The sequence below is a fragment of the Lygodium microphyllum genome, chromosome 12 (assembly GCF_053477565.2).
Source record: "Lygodium microphyllum isolate KBCC chromosome 12, Lygodium_microphyllum_v1.1.10, whole genome shotgun sequence".
NCBI lineage: Eukaryota > Viridiplantae > Streptophyta > Polypodiopsida > Schizaeales > Lygodiaceae > Lygodium > Lygodium microphyllum.
The window spans coordinates 25,417,636-25,438,676 of NC_141146.1; the positions used below are offsets into that span (position 1 = coordinate 25,417,636).

The 21,041-nt window shown below is 40.7% G+C and overlaps 1 protein-coding gene across 2 annotated transcripts in view; it reads right to left on the reverse strand.

Annotated features, from left to right (window-relative positions):
• Nucleotides 1-1,656: 1,656 nt before the first annotated feature.
• The window catches only part of HOS1 (ubiquitin-protein ligase), a 67,868-nt gene continuing 48,483 nt past the window's right edge, over nucleotides 1,657-21,041 (reverse strand). The window contains exons 7-11 of one of the 2 annotated variants that reach the window (XR_015692608.1): nucleotides 11,780-12,289; nucleotides 5,408-5,542; nucleotides 3,441-4,384; nucleotides 2,082-3,279; nucleotides 1,657-1,831 (exon numbers count right to left, since the gene is read on the reverse strand). Coding sequence is in view for 1 of the 2 variants with exons in the window: in XM_087689284.1 (XP_087545410.1) it covers nucleotides 3,114-3,279; nucleotides 3,441-4,384; nucleotides 5,408-5,542; nucleotides 11,780-12,289 (1,755 nt within the window). In the remaining variant the exon portion in view is untranslated. Of the gene's footprint in view, nucleotides 1,832-2,042; nucleotides 3,280-3,440; nucleotides 4,385-5,407; nucleotides 5,543-11,779; nucleotides 12,290-21,041 lie in introns of those variants that run through there. The other variant, XM_087689284.1, reaches the window with a different exon arrangement.

The window sequence follows — 21,041 nt, forward strand, 5'->3', positions numbered from 1 at the left end:
GCTTATGATATATGCAAAAAGATATATGACCTTTATAACAAGTAAACTCGCGCTTCACAAATGTATTACTTGGAGCTTTGTACGAAGAACACTCATATGTCCACTCATTTGAATGAGTTTTGCTCCATTTTTAACCAACTTATCTCGCATAGCATTCAATTTGAGGATAACATAAAGTCTTTGTTCTTCCTTATCACAAAACTAGAGTCTTGCAGTACACTCTGCTCTGCTATGAGTCTTAATCCTCCTAAACATGGCTTTAAATGCTCCAATGTAAGGATGTGATCCTCCTTAATGTGGCTACTCCTTGGCTACATATTATTCACTCTACTTCAATTCTACATTCAACATGATAATTGTGTTATTTTAAAGTAGCCTTTTGACTTTCGCTTGTGCTTGACAAGAATTTCATGATTGGCCGTAAGGCATAATGTGAGACATGTATCCTTTCTATATGAATGGCTTGAATGCCTAATATAAATTTTCCATACATTAAAGTACATTTATTCACGAAACAATCTCGTTAATCTTAGCGTAAAAGTTCACCTCAATAAGGGTATTTCAAAACATGTCATTCTAAACTTGACAATAGTACTGCTCTATTTCAAGTATTGATATTCTCACTCTTGGAGAGAGCTCCACAAGCTAATGAAACACTAACTTCAACCTATAGATGGCCCTCAAACTTTTCTCAACTTTTCACCACAATAATTTGTGGGTTTCATTGCTTTTGCAGGTTCGCTTAAATCAGGTGTACTTACTTTTAAAGATAAGCTTCACAAACTATTAAACCTCACTTGAACCTTCATATGATCTTCATCAGAACTTTTTCCTCATTGTAGTATGCAAGCCTCACTTTCCTTGGGAATAATGGAATAATTGTAGCTTCCTTGCCTAGAGAACAACTCATTCTTCTTGAGCATTCCACACTATCTTAGTGGGTATATAAAAACCTCTATTTCATCTCAAAAAGCTTCTCCTACTGGTCATCTCAATTTACTATGCAACTCTGCCATAGTTAGCCAAAAGACATTTCCCCTCTAGTTAGACTTGGTTGGGGGGGGGGGGGGGGGGGGGGGGGGGGGGGGGGGGGGGGAGGGGGGTGTGTGGACCAAATTCCACATCCACCAAAACTAAGTCCAACATGTAAAACCCCATGTTAAGGCCACATATGCAAAGCAAGTTCTCTTCTTGTAGAAAGGCCACACCACAATCTTACACTTCCAAATAGCTACTCTTATATGTGATCTCACCGGTCTCCAACTGCAGCAAACTGCATGCTCAATGCTTCCCATACTAATCTGCAGACTTCTAGCTGGTTAGTGACTCTAAAAACCAAGGTTGAAGCCCCAGCGACAGACCAAAGTCCACCTCACTTGACGTCTCCTCAATTCCTAAAATTGGCTGTGTCAGATAATTAGTGACTCTAAAAAACGAAGGTTGGAAGTCCCATAGACAAACCAAAGTCCACCTCACTTGACATCTCAATTCCTAAGATTGGCTGTCAGATAATTTTTTCAACCATCTATTCTACACCATCCCCATTCTACATTGATATAGATTTTATCAAAGAACTTCCATCCACCTTATTATGAATTATAGATGAACTTCCATCAGAACTTTACAGCTACACATCATTACAGCAGCTTCTTGTGCAATTGAGACAGAAGCCCTCTAAAGCATTTTCTTCTCAACTCTTTGTAGATATTTGACAGGAGTTTATCATTTTACAAAAAACTAACTGCTTGATTATCTTTGCCAAAGCTCCATTAAAACACTTCCTTGCTACTTGAAGACTTGCCCCCTCCGCTTGCTCCTTGCTTCACAGGGGCTACCACACAATGAATTTGTCCAATTACTAGAGTAGCAAATTTCATTTCAAAATGAATGCAATAGGTATTTACATGGTTTCTGGCACAAACACCCCCCCATCCCCACCCACTTCAGGGGAACTACCACAAGATGCGTATGTCAAATTACTGAAGTTGCAAACCGCTTCCCCCCTTCCCCTCCCCCCCACAAAAAATGAAAGAAAACCAACCGACTTGTAGAAAGTAAAAGAGCACACAAAAGAGACTTACTGGCAAAGCTATCCACTTGAATGACAACTGTTTGAACTGAAACCTTCCTTCTGGTAATTGTGGTCCAAAGCATGTAGGTACTGCAGAGGGTTGCATGTGCAAAGTACCATATGGCATTCACATTATGAAAACAATTTTGAGTTCGCAACATTCCAACATCCACCACTGATCTTCATCAGCAGCTAAGACTCTGGTTGACCTGATGAACCAAGATACTCATCACACGTCTTAACCACTGTTCTTTACCAGAAGCTAATACAAATACAGATCATAATCTGCTCCATCCAGACGTAATGGAAATGCTAGTGCGTCGCACAATTCACCTGCTTTACCTTCAGCAAGTGCCTGAATTCAGAGACTGCTTGAATTCAGAGACTGCTTTACCTTCGGCAAGCGCCTGAATTCAGAGACTGCTTGAAGCTTTAGTACAGTGACCTAATCACAACACATTGGAATGCCAGAACCAGTTCCCAATTCCAACTGCTTTACATTTCACTCTCTCCAGTTGAGTCTCCACCAAGTACTTGAATTGGGAAATTGGATTGTTTACACCCTCATAGGTGCAGTAAACCATGTAGGAAAACCGGCCGAGATTCTTACATCAACACTGCCCTCAATCTGGTACCAGGCTTATACAAACTTCCTACAAATCATACAAACTCTTCAGCTTCCTACAAAATATTTTCTACCCTTAAAGAAAGGGCAGGTACTGTGATACAAGAAGCATGGAGTGTTATTATATCAGATAGGGCATGTGCCGAATAAGAAAAATATCAATTGTCCTTCCATCATGATCCCCAAGATGGCGAGTTAAAAGCAGGCAGGGCCCAAGTAGTTGGTTGAGAGTGCACACAGCTAGGTATCCCTCATGCCAAACCAAGCTGAATAGACTCGTCAGTGTCACTCAGAAACTTCAACCTCCAGATGAGCCAATGTAATGTGTCAAATTTGACAGATTTGATACAGCTCTGGTAATTGTCAGAGCTCTATATCCAAGGATCAAAATGACCACCTACTGCCCCCAGTCTCCAGCTATAAGGCATGATTTCTCAGTAACCTGTTTCCCCTTTTCAAGGCTGACAAAGGTTTGTTCCTGGGAACAGACGGTGCAGTTAATTCCATGCCATCTTCTTCTGCTCGCCACCTTAAGCCACTTTTTCCTGATGCATTGAGGGAACTTTCTGTTTCTGACACCACACTGCAACAAACAGAGTGAAAAAATCAGTCATACATATTTCAAAGCTGACAAAAAGTCAAGATGGTACTCAATGACACAAATAAACCCCACTCCTTGAATCCTAACAAGTTTCATAAACAATCCATTTCAAAAGTTTTACATGATCAGTTAAGTATGCTTACCCCTTTTGCAGCTCCTTTCCATAGTGTTTAGTGCCATTTTCATTGAAGAGACTACCAGTTATATCCCGGTCCAGCTCTGGAGCTAAATCTGGCTGGGAAAGTTCCAGTTGATCATAAGCTTTTCTCTTTCCATTCGGACTTGCATGTAGCATATGCCTTCTAGGTTTATATGAAGAAGCAGGTTCCAGCCTATTTACAAAACTAATCTGCTGTTCTTTTCCATTTTCCAATTGTGAGTTGAAAGTGTCAGATGAGTAGCTGTCCATGAATGTAGATGCAACATTTACAGGTGAAGGCCTTACCCCATTTTGCATCCTTTCAGTGCCATTAGTTTCGTTATGTGATCTCAACTCAGCAGTGCCAGAAGGCTCAGTTTGTCTTGTACTACTATTTATTTGCCCTTGCAAATTTCGTGACAAGAGGTTGATGTTTGCAGGGAGCTCTGATTCTGCATCAGTAAAGTAGTTGGTTTGCTTCTCTCTCTGACGATCAACTTGTAGTGAAGAACCTAGATTGGATTTTCTCATTAAAGGTGTTGCATCTCCGTCCGCATTATAGATTAATCTTCTACCCAAAATTGGACTGAATCCCTCTTCATTCTCCTTTTGAGAAGGAAAAGATGCATGATCCATCTGAGGGAATACAGAAGACCGTCCCGGAGTAGCTTTAAAGGGCCTTCCATGAAGTATTGATGGTTGACGAAAATCTTCCCACCCTGCCTGGCTTGATGACTCAGGTGACATCCTGTGGGGCAAGAGCAATGACTCACCCTTGCCATGGGAGAACAAATGTGGCCTCAAGTCAGGACCCTGTGTTTTCTCAGAAAGAGCTGCAGACTTCCCCTGAGGGTCAGAGACTTCGACCGAAAAAGGAAGCAGGTCCTCTATTGCACCACTTTGTAGCTGCTCCTGAAGGACTTTTGGCAGAAGCTCAACAGCTTTTTCCTGTTTAGAAAATGCAAGGTCAAGGGGCTTATCAAAAGTCTGCAATTTCAATTTTTTCAATGATATGGGGATTTGTTAGCAGATGTTTCACACTTCAGTCAATCATTGGATGAAACAAATCCAACCTTGGTAGGACGAATGCACTTGTACAATAAATCCAAAAGGGTGATGTCAGTGTGTTAGATGCAGGAAAAGTCGCATGTTTTTTTCAAAAGCACTGCCAAAGTTAAGATTTCTAAGTGTTCTCTGGACTGTGATCATGTGCTCATCAAGAAGTGTTGCATTCAGTATAATCAAATTGAAAGATGAGCGTGATGTCATTGATAACTGCTGTGAGTTAAGTGTCCAGTGTATGAAATGCCAGTCAGAGCACTTTAAAGAACCAAACGACCTTGGAAAAGTTTTGCTATACTGGGTCCACTAGTGAGCCTGCATATGGAAGCTTAATGAACACCATCCAGCTCAGTAGCATGACTTTGCCACTGACTGCCGCAGGATACTATAAGTTTTAATCATTAGCCACCAGTTTTCCTGGCATGGAATTTGTTACATTCTTGTGCAGAAAGCAAAGGAATTACACCCCATTAGAATTCTGAAAGATAATCTAACTTTATGACTAGAAAGGTAAGATGTGCATGATCCTTGTTGAACTTTAACCACCAAAAACCATCAATCATTGACCATTGTTACAACATGTACCTATGCCTTTAAAATAATTTCAACTACTAATGCCAACAAGCAGTCATGATAATCTAACATTGAAACTATAAAGGTAGAATGTGCATGATCCTTGTTGAACTTTAACCACCAGAAACCATCAATCATTGATCATTGTATAAACATGTACCTATGCTTTTAAAATAATTTCAACTACTAATGCCAACAAGCAGTCACGATATCAACAAAAGATGGTACTCCGTAAGTCATAACATAATCACACTCATCCCAGTCTTTAGTCTATATTCTTTTTAGTTTCTAAAAATCTGAATCATACAAAGAGACTAGAGATGAGAACAAACATACCACCAGAACAATCCGCCGTGCACATGTAGTTCTCACATGTGTTCTCTTGCCTTCATCAATGCACTGCTCCAAAAATACTTTCTCCAAGGCACATAACCTTTTATGCACAAGATAAGCTTCTCTATTGCGACACCTCTGTTCACATCAAATTAAAGAGGGAGACACCTTAGCATTACAGTTTAGCTTTACAAGCACAAGAATGATGCACAGGGCACCCCAATACTTTATCCACACCAAAAAAATGTTCAAAGACAGGAGAATTTTCAAAAAGATGATAATGTTGAGTTCCATGAAGCATTCAATCAACAATTACCAGCATACATTGCACCGCTTTGTGACAGGCTGCTCACAGGTTATTCACAAGCAACAGACGTAATTACAATCGGCCTGGTTATGAGAGTCTGCAGATCACCCACCAACCTAAGCATTGTTTATTGGACTTACTCCTAAGATGAAGACACAGCTGCAGCTACGAATGGCCACATTGAAGCAAGACTTGGTACCATGTACCAACATGCCACACCCTATATGCATCATTGCAATAGATTGTGCTCCATTCTAGCATGTCAACAAACAATCAGATCGCGGGTTGTAGTGGTTGTGGGCATACCGCACACTCCACTTAAACAATGAATCAGAGGACTCAGACATTTGAGAATCAAGATCAAACTCAGCTTGCTTTAGAATTCAAGTGTCAGATTGCAGATGGCTGTGAATACACTCTACAAAATCAGTGAAACTCTGCTTCAGGGCGTATCCAGGTTTCAAAAGGCAAGCATGCCGTGTAGACAATGACACAATAAACAAGCCCAGATGCCTTGAGGCGAGTGAACAATGGGGCTATGGGCCTGAGCCAACCTGCATTACGTATCAAAGCCCAAGTTGTGAATTACAGTAACATGGATGCTTCATGTTCAAAATGCAAGCTAAATATCATTTTCCTCTCAAAACCTTTATGTTTTGCATCATTATTATGGCCAAAATCAGCAGATCAGAAGAGATGCAGGCTGTTGATATGAATGCCACATCACCAATAATGCAGATAAACTCAAGCATGTTTTCACAGGGATGTTGCACAGCACCCAACAAAGCCACCTCATGGGAAGCTTTTCTGCATATACTAATGTTAGACAAAGTGTTTGGATGTAGGGTCAGAGGACCTATAGGTTATGCATTCTGATGCAAACAACTTTGAAAAGCAGTGCAGAAAATGTGCAGAGAGATCAATATCAGGCAATAGCATCACCAAGGACAATACTCAACAGTATCAATTTCCAATGGATTAGCCCTTTGTTCCATAGTGGTCACAGACACGAATCCTCACACTCAAGTTCTTACAATTGGCAGGGGTACAAGATGAAATTACAGATTAGACGTGGTGGATCAAGAAAACACAATTTTTGTATAAGGACTGGAGCTAGTGAGTGACTGACAACATTTAATTAAAGGTGCACTTACGAGAAAGATGTTCAAGATGCATACATGGGATGCATTTACATTGGTCCATGGGACACCTACAGCTATAAGTACACACCATCACAGCTTAAGCAAGAGATTCAATGAAAAGAAAAACGTTTTTCTTATAAATGAGTAAGCAATCAAGATTAAGAAGCCACAGATAGATAAAAACCCACCTCTTCAAATGCCCTAACTATAACCAAGGTATCACTTACCTTGACCACTTGAATCCTCCTCCAAAGGCCATTTGAATGTTAGAGGAAAGCTCTACACCATAGTGCATACATCACAACCTACTCTGGGTCATTACATATTTTTCATAATAGGGTTTGGGATTCTATTTTTCCCCCAAAGAAATTGAGTTTTCGATTCATATTATAGTGTGGGATTCTAATTGATGTAAATGCTAAGCCTCATCTCTTCAAAACTCTACAATAGCCAAGGTACCACCTACCTTGGTTATTTGATCCTCCTCCAAATGCCATTTCAGTATTAGACGAAAGGTGTGCATCATAGTGCATGAAATTTCATTTGTCCAACTGTACCTCTATGTTCTTACATAATTAGTGTTTTCTAATTAGGGATTAATGTGTAACATGTACAATAAGCCCTAATCCATACACAATGAACCTAGCTTCACAAATTATCCCTTAATTGCACCATAAAATCAGGAGGTTGCAACAAAGGCAAGCTTGGGACTCCAAATGAGCAAAACCTCCCTAGTCCAATGAAGGTGCCATGAATAACCATAGAGAGAGAACTTTTTCAAGGTTTATTGTTTTTGCCTTGTCAATATGTCCACTGAATCACAGCCTCTATCTTCCTTCTAAGGAGCAAGTTTGAACCCTACCACTCTGAGATGGTGATGGGTGTGGATTGCATTTCTGATGTCACTCTGATGATCCTCATAAATGTAGAAAACCATTCCTGAAGACTATGTAGCAGTTGCTCCTCCTAGTTGCAAACAAAGCTTTGACTTGGTTGACTAGGTCAACAATACCAATGCCATCACTCTCTTAGGCTTGCATGATCACCATCATACTCACGTCCACCCTAGATGGACCCCATCTCTACATGATCATATGAAGTTTTCATCAAACACTCCACTTGTCCAAAGAGGGACCTAGAAAAGACTTGCCCAACAAAATTGATATATTCCATTATTGTCACAACTTTGTTAGACACTGCCACTCTGTCTACTAAAGAGAGCCTTCTTGAACACTAGTAGAACTTCCTGATCCTTATGCTCTAAGCAAGGTTTCTATCTCATGATATGCACTGATATTAGTTCCCCCGAATAGCTACGCTATCGTATTATAATCCCTGTAGGTATTGATACTCATGAACTGCCAGTTTGGGCTTGGTGAGGAGCTAATCTATAATCTACAAGCTAATAAAACTAAGCAACAAGATTCCATGTGTGTATGCACACAGGGGCAATTGAATACCTTCAATCTCCTTGTCAAAAAGTTGCTACTTGTCTCATCCACACAGAGAGAGAAAAATGATCAACGGGACCCCAACCTCATTATGTACCAGTCTTTCAATCTCTCTCATTTACACGATTCAAAGGGGACTTTGGAAATCCAGAGATTGACCATTGGCAAAAGCTTCTCATCTAGCAACTTTAATCAATCAAACCATTCATGGGAAGCCCATGTGAGATGGATTCTTTCTCACATCAAAGCTATAAGTTAAGCAGAGATTTTGAGAGCCAGTTCAAAGCAGTCATTCTGAGAGCCTGTAAAATAGTTTCTTCCACTCTTTTATTAGAAAGATTGGTTCCGAATTCTTCTCAAAGGAGAGTTCTAAAAAAATTAACTGTCATTTTACAAGAGTAGACAGGGCAGGTTTTGTACAACTCGCACACAATAGGTGGAAGATTAACGGTACTCTTTAGTGGGAGTATTACGGTGCAGCTACTGCAAAGCTTCAGCACTTAGTTATTAGCATTTTCAGCCAGAATGTTCTTCCTCTCCTCTTGAGCAATTGTGGGATACACTTGGCCACCTCGCATCAAAGAAGATGAACTTGCTGGGTATACAAAGACCCAGTGATCATGCCTCTGCAAGTGCTAATTTGCGCCTTCTTGGGTGAATGGCATCTCCCATAGCACAGACTCTTGTTAAGCTGTCCGCCATGGCTAAGGTGATGATGAAGAGGGCATTGAGCAAAATGTGGAGACAGAGGTGAGATGGATGATCAAGAAGAAGGCCCACATTCTGAGACTTAACTTGATATAGTCCATTATCCTACATAGTAGTCACTAGTGCTCTGCCTTTTGTTGAGGCGTATTGGGATCATGAATCATGAGCCGTATAATGTATCTTTTCCACTTTAATTTACTTGGTTCAAGATTCTAGAATCTAGGTACTAGAAACTTTCATTTTCTATCATACTCCTTTGTATCTTGTTAGCTTTCATTTCATTATTCTCATTCAATGCGAAGAGTTCAATGTCTTCATTTCATTGAAGTCAGTGAATAAGTTCTAATGTTTGACTATGAATAGGAACCATTAAATCAAAGGTTCCAATAGAGAGTTGCAGGTCTAATCTTTCTGAGCTGTTTCCATTTCCTACTACCAAACAGTTGCTGTTGCAGGCAGGGTTGACTGTTTCCATTTCCGTTCCATGTGACCATGCTCCACATACAATCCAACTGAGCCTCTCAAAGTTTATGCAAGTCCACATAAACAAGAATATCTATTTAGACCTGCAAAGAGTTCAATGTCTTTATTTTATTGAAGTCTATGAATAAGTTCTAATGTTTGACTATGAATAGGAACCATTAAATTAAAGGTTCCAATAGAGAGTTGCAGGTCAACTCTTTCCTAGCTGTTTCCATTTCCTACTATCAAACAGCTGCTGTTACAGGCAGGCTTTACTGTTTCCATTTTCATTCCATGTGACTATGCTCCACATACAATCCAACTGAGCTTCTCAAAGTTTATGCAAGTCCACATAAACAAGAATATCTATTTAGACCTACTGAGTTTTCATGTCACATACACACAAACTTTGGATCTTCCACGAAAATTGAATTCTACAGAAACAATTTGATCCAATTCACTCAAGGAGACAGGCTTAATATAGCATCTATATGTCCCATCATCACACCACTCAACAGCTCAGGCCTACATTGTATACTCATCAAATGACTTGGAGAAGTGCACATTATATCATCCCAGAGGTGGAGATGAAAGAAGCATGAGCTCTGCAAGTGTCCAATATCCTGTGATATCTATGAGAGGTTCCACTCCCTTTTTGAGCAAGTTTCAGCTCCACTCACTTGAGTGACCAGCATTGTCCTGTGCCTCTTTGTACTTAGCCAGCAAACAAAGAAACCTGAGTATGAATTCAACTAGTTATCTACCATAGACCACGCCTGCACACCCGCTTGGGTGAGCACTGAGCAGCAATGTCTTTGGCTCCTTCTATTTAATAAGCAGACAAAGAGACCTAAGTCTGAATTCAAGAAGTTATCATAGACTATGCCTGCACATTATACTATCCTAGAGGTGGAGATCAAAGAAGAACTAGCTATGCAAGTGTCCAATATCCTATGATACTATGACAGATTCCACTCCCTTTTTGAGAAAGCTTCGGGTCCACCCACTTGAGTGACCAGCCATGTCTGTGCCTCCTCCTATTCATAAAGCGAGCAAACAAAGACACCTAAGACTGAATTCAAGAAGCTGTCATAGACCAGGCCTGTGCATTACACCAAAGCTGTCACTTTCAAACCCAAGACCCAAAAACATAACTAGACTACAAACTCCCAGTTGGAAAATAATCCAACACTACAATGCATTAATTGTGAAGCGAAACACCTTAGCATGACAAATAGAGCCACATTCATAGATGTAATGGATCCCATGTCATAGCAATCTCTTGCTAATTACTCTTTCAACCCCTCTCTTGGTCTCACAGTACAGTTAATTAGTAAGGTTTTTTCCCTTCTTTTTAATTCTTCTTCCCTCCCTCCTCTCATGTCCTCCTAGATGTAATGGATCCCATTTCATAGAATTCTCTTGCTACTTACTCTTTCAACCCTTCTCTTGGTCTCATAGTACAGTTAATAAAGTTTTTTCCCCTCTTTTTTTAATTCTTTTTCCCTCCCTCCTCTCATGTCCTCCCCTTCTCTCCCCCTAGTAAAGTTAATAAAGTTTTTCCCTTTCTTTTTATGTTTCTTCCTCCCTCATATCTCCTCTCATATCCTCCCCTCCTTCCCCCTTTCCCCTCTACCCTCTTTTTAGGAGCATTTTCCAAAGCCCTCAGTACTTCTTGGTCCAAATTACTCCCTCCCATACCTATATCAATGATTCCTCATCTTATGGAGTCACCAAAGGTTTCCATTGGGAGGACAGCATAGCACTCAGCTCCTTTCTAGAAGATGTTTGTACCTAGGGCTTGAAAAGTTGGAATGGCAAGCAGGCTGGGTATTCTGATTTGTGGAGGCTCTTGAGCAGCTGATACAGTTGCTTCTCCATCAATCCAGTTTGTGCCTTACACTTTGCTCTGGTGAGCATATGGGTTTGTCTTGAGATTCTAGTGGGTCGTATCCAGCATGGCTACCCAGTATAGAGTACAGTAACTGATATAGCCATTAATATCATCAGACACTAACAACAAAGCACAATGCCCCATAATAACCGCATGCAGATAACCTGATACAGTTATTAAAAGGATGGACCTCAGCAGCAGTTGTGTACAGGAATCAAGCAGTACAACAACAAGAATTGGTATGATTTACAGACTAAGCTCAAAACAAAGTGTGAACCTAGCTGAAAATACGTTTTGTTCCCTCTTAGAAATATTTCACAAGCCAACCCTGAGTGTAACTGAAAATGATTCCCCCAACCACCCAAAACAACAAAAACAATTGTATGATGAATTTCAGGACTTGCTTCTTACCATGACATAAAACACAACCATCAGATTCCCAGATGTAGAACAAGGATCTTGACTTGCATGCTCCAGAACACATCTTAGAAGAATTCTCTCCTCAGCTGCTTGCCAGGGCATCTCAATTAGCTTATCCACAAGTCTCTTGCGGATGCATAACCAACATAATTCGCTCACCAACAAATCAATATCTCCAGACCAGTTTCTTAAATCTTTTGTGTTACCAGCTGCCCTATCCTCCTGTGACTGTTCTTTGAGTTTTATTGCATATGATCTTTGGTAAAGGTAGGCTTCTGTGAGTAGCCCACATTCAATCCTAACCCTTACAGCAGTCACAGCATCTGAAAGGGGAGGAATATCTGCCTCCCTCACAAATCTCGAAAAACTCATCCAATTATCCTGACCGCTACAGCGCAAAGCACATAAAGCTGCATCTGGCTTCTGTCTTTCAAGGAATACACGTGAAACTTTGGGATGTAGGGTAAACGTTGCAACCTCAGGTAGAATATTCTGTGCTTCCTGCCAAAAAAGAGTTTTACGAATCAGCTCTCATGTGCCAACATTAATTATGATTTTGTTTCAGACAAATATGCAAGTCTATGAAGAACCACTTATTAGGCTAAACTCCCAACTGCTTTCTTTCCGATCGGAAACAATCAAGACAAAACTAATATCTTTCTCACTGAAGTAGAGTATAATATTTAACCCATGATAAAGTGGTCAGGAACTCCAAAAGTCCCAACTTTCCACCATTTATGGTGTGCGATGTTGCACGTCTCACTGTTGATGGCCATGATGACTTCGATCCTCATCTCACATGAATTTCTTTACATTATATGCGACTTTGAGATGAACCTTGTGCAGTTTATTGAAACTGCTGCATTGTGTGCTTCAAGGTTAAATGTGAGCTCTCACTCTCACGCCTTTTATCAATAGTGCTACCAGGTCATGTAAGATTCATCCTCACTCAACAAGTGAAGAAGTCAAACTGAGAGCCAACCATTACTTATTGTCATAAAAGGCTTCTCCCTCACAACCGTGTGCACTGCAGCCTGTGATCAAACCACTCTCAAGTTACCAATAGACATTACAGTCCTATGCACAGAAAATGGCTAATATTTGAAACAGGAAGGCCTGATGTTAGAGAATGACAAAAAGTAGGCAATGGCCGTTCGGCAAGCCAACTCATCATTTCCTATTGAATTAAAAGATAATTGGTAGGAAACTGTGAAATGAAAATTGCACAAGTCTCAGTCCCATCTTCTTTGCCCGTGCAGTCAAGAAGAGTGGTATTCTGTCCTGTTGATGAATTAGATTAAGAGCCAGAAACCTTCATATTGAAGCATCAATGTTGAAGAGGAATATCTGATGCAAGAATGCTCTTTCCTTAGAGAGTCTAGCATCAAGCTGTAGAGGGTATTCCCACCCATACTCAGCATCCCTCGTGTCCATCTTTAGAAATTAGGTGCTCTTATGATTGAAATGTGTTTGAAAGAGTTATTAATTCTGCACTTGACCTGCCCTTGTAGCTCTCCATAGACCAGTTTTTCCTTTCCTTCAAAGCTTTCCTAAAGTTATAACAGTATTCTGTTATCATGCATGAGCAAGGAAAGCAAACACATGAAAGGCAGAAAATAGTGTCGGCCATTGCACTCAGATCTCAAAAAGAGAGTGAAAGGCCAGTCAGTCCAGTCTTCGAGAGTCACTATGCCAGTATCTTCAATCAAACAATGTTATGTCCTCCAAGAATCCACAGATCTGCTCTTGTACTCAAGTTTATGAAGAGGAATACTCCTGCAGCTAAAGAAAAATACTCAAGTTTATGGACATGAATACCCAAGTTTACAGAGAGGAATACTCCTGCAGCTAAAGAAAAATAGATATCATTCCAAGGAAAACTTCCACATTGGCACAAGGTCCAAGCATTGCTTTAGACAAGGGAAAACAAGAACCTCTTATACAAAGGAAGGAGCGCTAGAATATCAATCCAAACTAAGAGAATTTGTTGTCCCACTGTCTATAAGCACGTGACAACAAGGTTTAGTATGTTTGCACTTATGTATGAATTTCAATCTCAATCGCCACTTATGGTGGTATTGGACAACAAGAAAATCCAACATGTAAAGGACTTTCTTCAAGATCATTTTGATATGGTAAAAGTAGCACACTTGAGTGTTCAGCAAGCTCAACACCACCATAAGAAATGTGCAGATGAACATAGACATATGGTCACTTTTGAACAAGGTGATAAGGTCTACTTGCATGTTCCAAAACATTCAAAAAGTCTGAAATCTGGACTAGTTCCTCCAAGGTATCGTGGCCCTTTTACAATCCTTAACATATTGGAGAAGTTGCAAACAAATTAGATCTACCATCCCCAAGTAGAGTCCATCCAGTCTCTCATGTTAGTCAATTGCGAAGGCAATCTTGTAATGATGATAGTTTGGTAGACCAAGGACTATTAGTAGATATTATTGAACCATCGGTTCAACCTCACGAGCCAAAACGTATTTTGGATTTCCATGAGCATCGTCATGTCATCATGTTTGGAAACAAGTTCTAGTCAAGTGAAGGATAGACTTGAACAAGGTTCTACTAGAGAAAAAATCAATGTACTCAATAAGAGATTTCATGTTGTTGTTTTCGAGGATGAAAACTCTTCCAAAGGATAGCCCACATTAGGACACAAGGCTATGTGCACCAAATGGCAAAGGATAAAAGGATATGTGATCAGTGTCAATGGACTTTCTAAAAGTCAATCTAAGAATAGAGTCCATGGATCTACCTAAAGATACCAATGTGGTGCTAAAAGAGGCTATCGTCTTGAGTAGTTGGGAGGTTACACGAGCTTTTCCTAACTTCAGTGCTCTTCGAAGGCAAAGCACCCATGTGTCAAGATCTACGACGGTGCATAGAGGCATTAGGGTTTGTGAAGAGAAACACAAAGTGTATATAGCAAACACTGAGAGAGAAGAGAAATTCAGAAACACAAGAAGAACACGATGATAATGAACTAAATCAAGCTATAAGAAGAAAAGATGATACAGCAAAGCCAAAGCTCAAAAGACGACTGCACTATCCTGTCTGACTTAGGCGACAACACCTGTGGGAAATCCGCACTGTGAAGGGATCGAAACACAATCCTCTAGGCAATGGACTATTGAAGTAATCACTGGTAGGTCAAGGACAAGTATTGAGGGACCAAACTGCAATCCTCAAATATCATTGGAGCATAAAGATACCTCATGCTCAAGCAACATCGAGGACATATGTGTGAAGCTCACAAGTGTAGATAATGTTTGCGTCCTCAAGGCATTCACCACTCCATCAAACTCCATGGGAAGCTAGTAGAGTACCGTTCTCACAAGATGTGCCTCTAGAAGGGCAATTTGCATATGTGGAAGCTGGTCCTATACCTGTGTAACAAGAAGCAAAACTGACTAAATGGTGTCCTTAGACTCAAACTTCATTTGCTAAAGCTATCCATAAAGGGTAACTGCATGCATGGGGTAAGGTGCCTGATACAACAGCCGAAGCATCAACCATATCTCTAGGGATGTCCCATAGGAGGTAACCGCTAGTAAAACTTCTTTAGAAATGCACCAAAGCAATGTAAAATATACACATGCATCGTTCGAATCCCATGTGAGCTACAGCTTCCTCATGGTTGTCCTCATCAAAATCTTTGGGAAAAGGAAAAGTGTGCTAAGGCCGAGAAATAGCTCCACATACAATGCACCGAATCTACTTCAAACCAAGCTTTCACCATAGCACTCCATGGAAGATAGTCAAGCCCATGTAACTTATCATACATAGAAGTGCACAAAGAAGCCATTGGGAGAGGAGAAAAAGGGAAAATAGAGGATAGAGGATATACGAAGAGGGAATACAGCCAAACCAACAGCAAAGACGTCACAAAATGAGAGTCCACATGCAGTGGAACCAAAAATCTGACCAAAAACAAATAGCAATTGTGGCAAAATGAAGAAAAACTAGTGAAATACTGCCGAAAACAGCAAAAATGCCCTACAAATACATCGCCCAAACGCAGTTAGGGGGCAAAAAACCAAACACACAAGCTAGTTGAGCATTGAATGCAGCAAACTGACAATTGCAGGCTGGAATTCAAGCACAAGCTGAAAACGCAGGTTGCTGGTCTGAAAACACAGGCAGCAGCTGAGTACAAACAAGCTGAAAACCACCAACAGCAGGTCACCTAATTAGCAAAGGGAGGAGAGACATGTAATCAGCAGAATATCGCAGTGGAATCCTAGATCCTGCAATCTCATACCATGTCAAAAGAGGTGCAACATTGGAAGCATAGACAAGTGCTGAAATAAGTTGCTAAACACAAGACAAAAGAACACTACAAAAGAAGAGAACTTAGAGATGTGCTCAGGAAATGGAATCCATATACCAAACATGAGAATGACGCATACAATAGTACGACATTGGCTACGTGTGTTAGCAGATATGTCAACTCATGTGTGAGTCTGTGCATGCAAAGGTTGGGCACATTATTTAGGATATTTTAGGCATTTTTTATGGTGTTCACTTTGGTCATATTTAGCATTTATTGCTGGCCAACCTGATCATATTGAGAACATACTTATGTCCTATATATTCAGGCTCCTCCTTACTCAATCACTCATCTGCCATCACACATGTGGAGACTCCATGGAGAGAGGAGCCACTGCCGATGCCCACGTAGCCAGTGACTCACTATTGTATGCGATTGTCTCATGTTGGATATATGGATTCCATTTCCTAAATATACATCTGACTTCTCATCTGTCTTGTGTTTCAGCAATTTATTACAGCATATGTTTATGCTTCCATTGTTGCTCCACTTCTGACAAGGTATCAAATTTCAAGATCTATTCTCCTGTTGTATTTTCTTTACTGATTTTAGGACTGTTTTGACCATTGTTGATCAAGCAACTACTGCTCCAACCAAGTGACCTGCTTTTCTTGTGTTTTTGCTGACGTCAATATCTATCCCGCCACTATGAGGGCAGTTACTCTGTATGGACAGCTCCAACAAATTCCGTTCGAGGCCAAAGATACTATCCAGTCTTTTCTACTTCATGTGACCCAAATCCAAGACTAGCTTCGGCAAACGAAGTCTACCCTTCCAAAGGCTCATCTTATTGAACTCATACTCTCTAAATTCCCTCTGGTGTTCAATGGAGCGGCGAATGCTTTAAGGGTGCAAATATCATCAACTCCTATCAGTTTTACACATATGACCTCGATGCTCCTTGAGCGTGAGACATCATTGCAATTACAGGGGAGGCTTTCGTCAGGTTCTAGTGAGGCTTTTGCAGCTTCAGAGAGGGTTTCGAAGAAGAAGTCCAAGACCCAATGTTACCACTGTGGAAAGAAAGGTCATTTACGAAAGGACCACAAAGAGTTAACGGCTTCCAAGAAGAAGAAGGAGAGGAAGACGAAGCAAGATGTGGACTTCTCTGACGAGTCATCATCTACCTCAACAGACTTTGACTCCAATATCCAACCAAGAAGAAGTCCAAGGCACTGAAAGGATCAACTTCTTCGGATCGGGGAAAGGGACTGATAGCCCCTTCCTCAGTTGCTTTCTAGTGGTGGTGATGATGGCATCTCTCACGACTCTCTAGTACAAGAGAGAAAGTGTAAGAGGGTAAGTGTGAGAGGGTAGTGAGATGGGGCAACTGCGTCTCATCTATACATCTATACAAATGTATAGGATCCCGAGAGGGACTTCCCTGACGCATTGATTGAAGTCTGGCAAGTTCAAATCCTTGAGCTAGGATTGACATCTAGGTTCATGATGGGCTATTTCTTTGACAGAGAGCGGGATTGGTTCCTAGTCATGAGCTCACATGAGGGGACACTTTGGCAATCTAGCCAAAGGCGAGGAATCCATGGTCACGTATGTTCCAAAGATATTTTTGACAAGATAGTCATGTATGCTATTGAGAGATATTGGGAGAAACACGCACATATACTATGATCTTCTCTGTTTTCAAGGGCTGGTATGATTGACCTCGACGTCAAATTCTCTGCGAGACACCTTGGTGGTGGCTTGATCACTCACTCCTTACCTATCCATGGTTCTACTTGGTGGTTCTATGTTGTATGGTTTATGATTCATTCTCATTGTACCATTGTATTGTATCAGATCACCCATGATCTGAGAGAGGGTGTTAGCAAACATATCAGCTCATATGTGAGTCTATACGTGCAGAGGCTGGGCACATTATTTAGGATATTTTAGGCATTTTTTATGGTCTTCGTTTTAGTTATATTTAGCATTTATTGTTGGCCGACCTGATCATATTGAGGACATATTTTTGTCCTATATATTCAAGCTCCTCCTCACTCGGTTCCTCATCTACTATCACACGTGTGGAGACTCTGTAGAGAGAGGAGCCATTGCCGATGCCCACGTAGCCAGTGACTCACTATTGTATGCGACTGCCTCGTGTTGGATATATGGATTCTATTTCCGTGGCATACATCTCAGTTTTCATTTGTATTCTGTTTTTCAATATATTTTTTTCCCTTTCTCATTTGTCTTGTGTTTCAACAATTTATTACATTATATGTTTACATTTCCATTGCTTCTCCACTTCTAACAGTGCGGGCATCGGCATTGGCTTCTCTCTTCAACAAAAAGACCACCTGAAGAATGATGATGACTGAACGGAAGGAGAAGGAGCCACAAAATAAATAGGCATAAAATAGACCTAAAATGGCAGCTGGTCGGCCAGCATTGGCATAAAAAGCCATAAATGGCAGCTAGTCTGTCAACATTAAATGCAAACCAACTTGCATAAAATGCCACAAATGCCACACAAAAATCACTAAAATAATGTCTAAATATAAGGCAATGTGCCCAGCCTTGACAAGCATGCACAAACTCACACATGAGCTGACAAACCTGCTAACAAAGCAATCGTCCCATCCTCCGACAATTTAAAATATTGTCAGTGACAATTCGGACAACATTACTGGTCCCACCTACATACACACAGAATATAGTATGGCTTAGATAAGAGGTGGGCAAATATGTAGAGATAAAGTCTCTACTAATAGAGGTGGAGATAGATGTAGAGAAAATTGAAAATATTCAAGATTCAAGAAGTATAAAAGTACAAAACATAAAATATTTAAAAAGCATTTAAGAAGCATGAAACATTAAAAGATAAAACATAAATATTCAAAAAATGTGGACTCACCCCTATAATGGCTTGTTGGATGTGCTTAAGGACAAATTAGTCAATCTTCCTCTTTCCCTTCACACCCACATCCACAAGATGCAATAAGTGCCAAGAGGGTAAGACACAAGTATATTAATGATGTCTCTCTTCTTTCGGTCACTCCATCCATTAAAGAGAATGGAGCACCCATACTTCACCCAATCGACACAAACAAACTCAAGGGACTCGTGGATTCTCTTCCTCTCCTCATCTAACCTCTTTATGTGCCTCTCATTATAGGTAACTCCATGCCACCCCTCATATGAACCCACGGTCACAATGGCCTTTACCATTCTTTTTCACCTATCCGCTCTTAGAATATGGAAAGAAAGATTGCACTTGATGATGATACGTGCAATCTCGATTGTTGCATTCCTTTGTCACTCTCGAAGAAATGAAAGTGGACCCAAAATACATCCCACTGCCTCAATAAGCAAGGTTCGTTTCTTGAGCCTCTTGGATCTATGCATGGGGGCAACAACAGAGGCAAACGGAGCAAAAGGGGGATGAAAGAAATCTATGAATCCCTTCAATATAGCTAAAGGGGTGGTCGTGGGTGTGCATAAGTAAGGCGAGACTTTCTCTTGAGCTTGCACCATACGAATAGAAACCTTACCCGATGCCTTTGAAATGGGAAAATATTTCTAAATGATCTCATCAGCCAACCCATGAAGGTTCTTGAAACCGGTCTATGACTCACATAAAGCAACAGTTCCTTCAATTAACACCTAGTCTTTTCACACACACAAACAAACAAAGACCTCACTCCCTCACTCAACACCAGATTGGCCCCGAAGACCGGCGCCCTTCTCGGTATTTCTTTATCAATTAAAAGATGGAAAATTTTATCAAAATGAAATGTTCCAAAATACATAACCAATGAATAGTTGGTTTTCATCTTTTCTGAGTAAATCCCAGCTGCATAAAGACAATTCAGCATGACCAGATCAACATCTCTTTTAGGAAAACATTTTCTGTAACCATAACTCAATGATTCATGTGCAAAATTACAGTAAATTCACTGTTCTTACTGTCCAGCATGTCTAGAACAACATCCCTTTTAGGAAAGCATCATTCTAGCATTAAAATAGTCCCACAAACAGCACAAAATTAGAGCTAAATGCAGAGCATTTCCTCTAAGAATAGAGAGAGAGTTAACTAGAGGGAGCAAGCTCTACCTCCGTACGTGAGTCAGAGTCGAAGAAGTACTCTCCATAGCTGATGAACTCGCAACAATCTACCCTCGGCTCCTCCAAACTTCATTCTCGAATCTGCCCCTTATGCCTATTACGTTTTTTTAAAATGCTCTCTCTCTCTCTCTCTCTCTCTCTCTCTCTCTCTCTCTCTCTCTCGGGAATTTGTCCCACATGGCATACATGTGACAATTTTCCCGTTTAAACCTTCTGGTCTAAAATTCTCCATGATCGGTGCAAAATTTGACATCGACACAAACCAGAGAATTAATCCTCGTGTAAAAACGAAGATAATGACGTGAATTGATTCTCGGGTCCAAAACTAGTAACTCCCTAAATTTTAGGGATGGTGACCCCTGCATTCCTCAAGTTGTTCTGAGCAACTTTTATCATTGCAACAATATCAAAAAGTGTAATGTGGAACAATTACGGTGACTTTTATTCCGTGAGCATTCTCACATGTGCATCTTCATTAGAATATAGCTTATGAACAGCTCAGCACCATCACATCGAAAGCTTCCCCCACCTCCTGCTCCATCTGATCGCGCCCGCCCCGGGGCGCGAAATCTCATCACAGATAGGCATTTCCCAATTGTTATTGCTATTGACAAGTGGAACCAGAATAAGCCATTGAAACACGGGAAATATCTCGGTTCCAAAAATAAAAGTTTTGACGCTTATTAATTTTTTTCCGTCGGTAATTCTTAAAAAAACTTTGGATATTTTCTTCCCGTAGGTAAAGACCTACAAATCCAATTTGACCGCGCCCCTCGCTCCACCTAATCACACCCCCCCAGATCGCGGGTTGTCCCCTCCCCCCTCGTCTATCCACCCCAC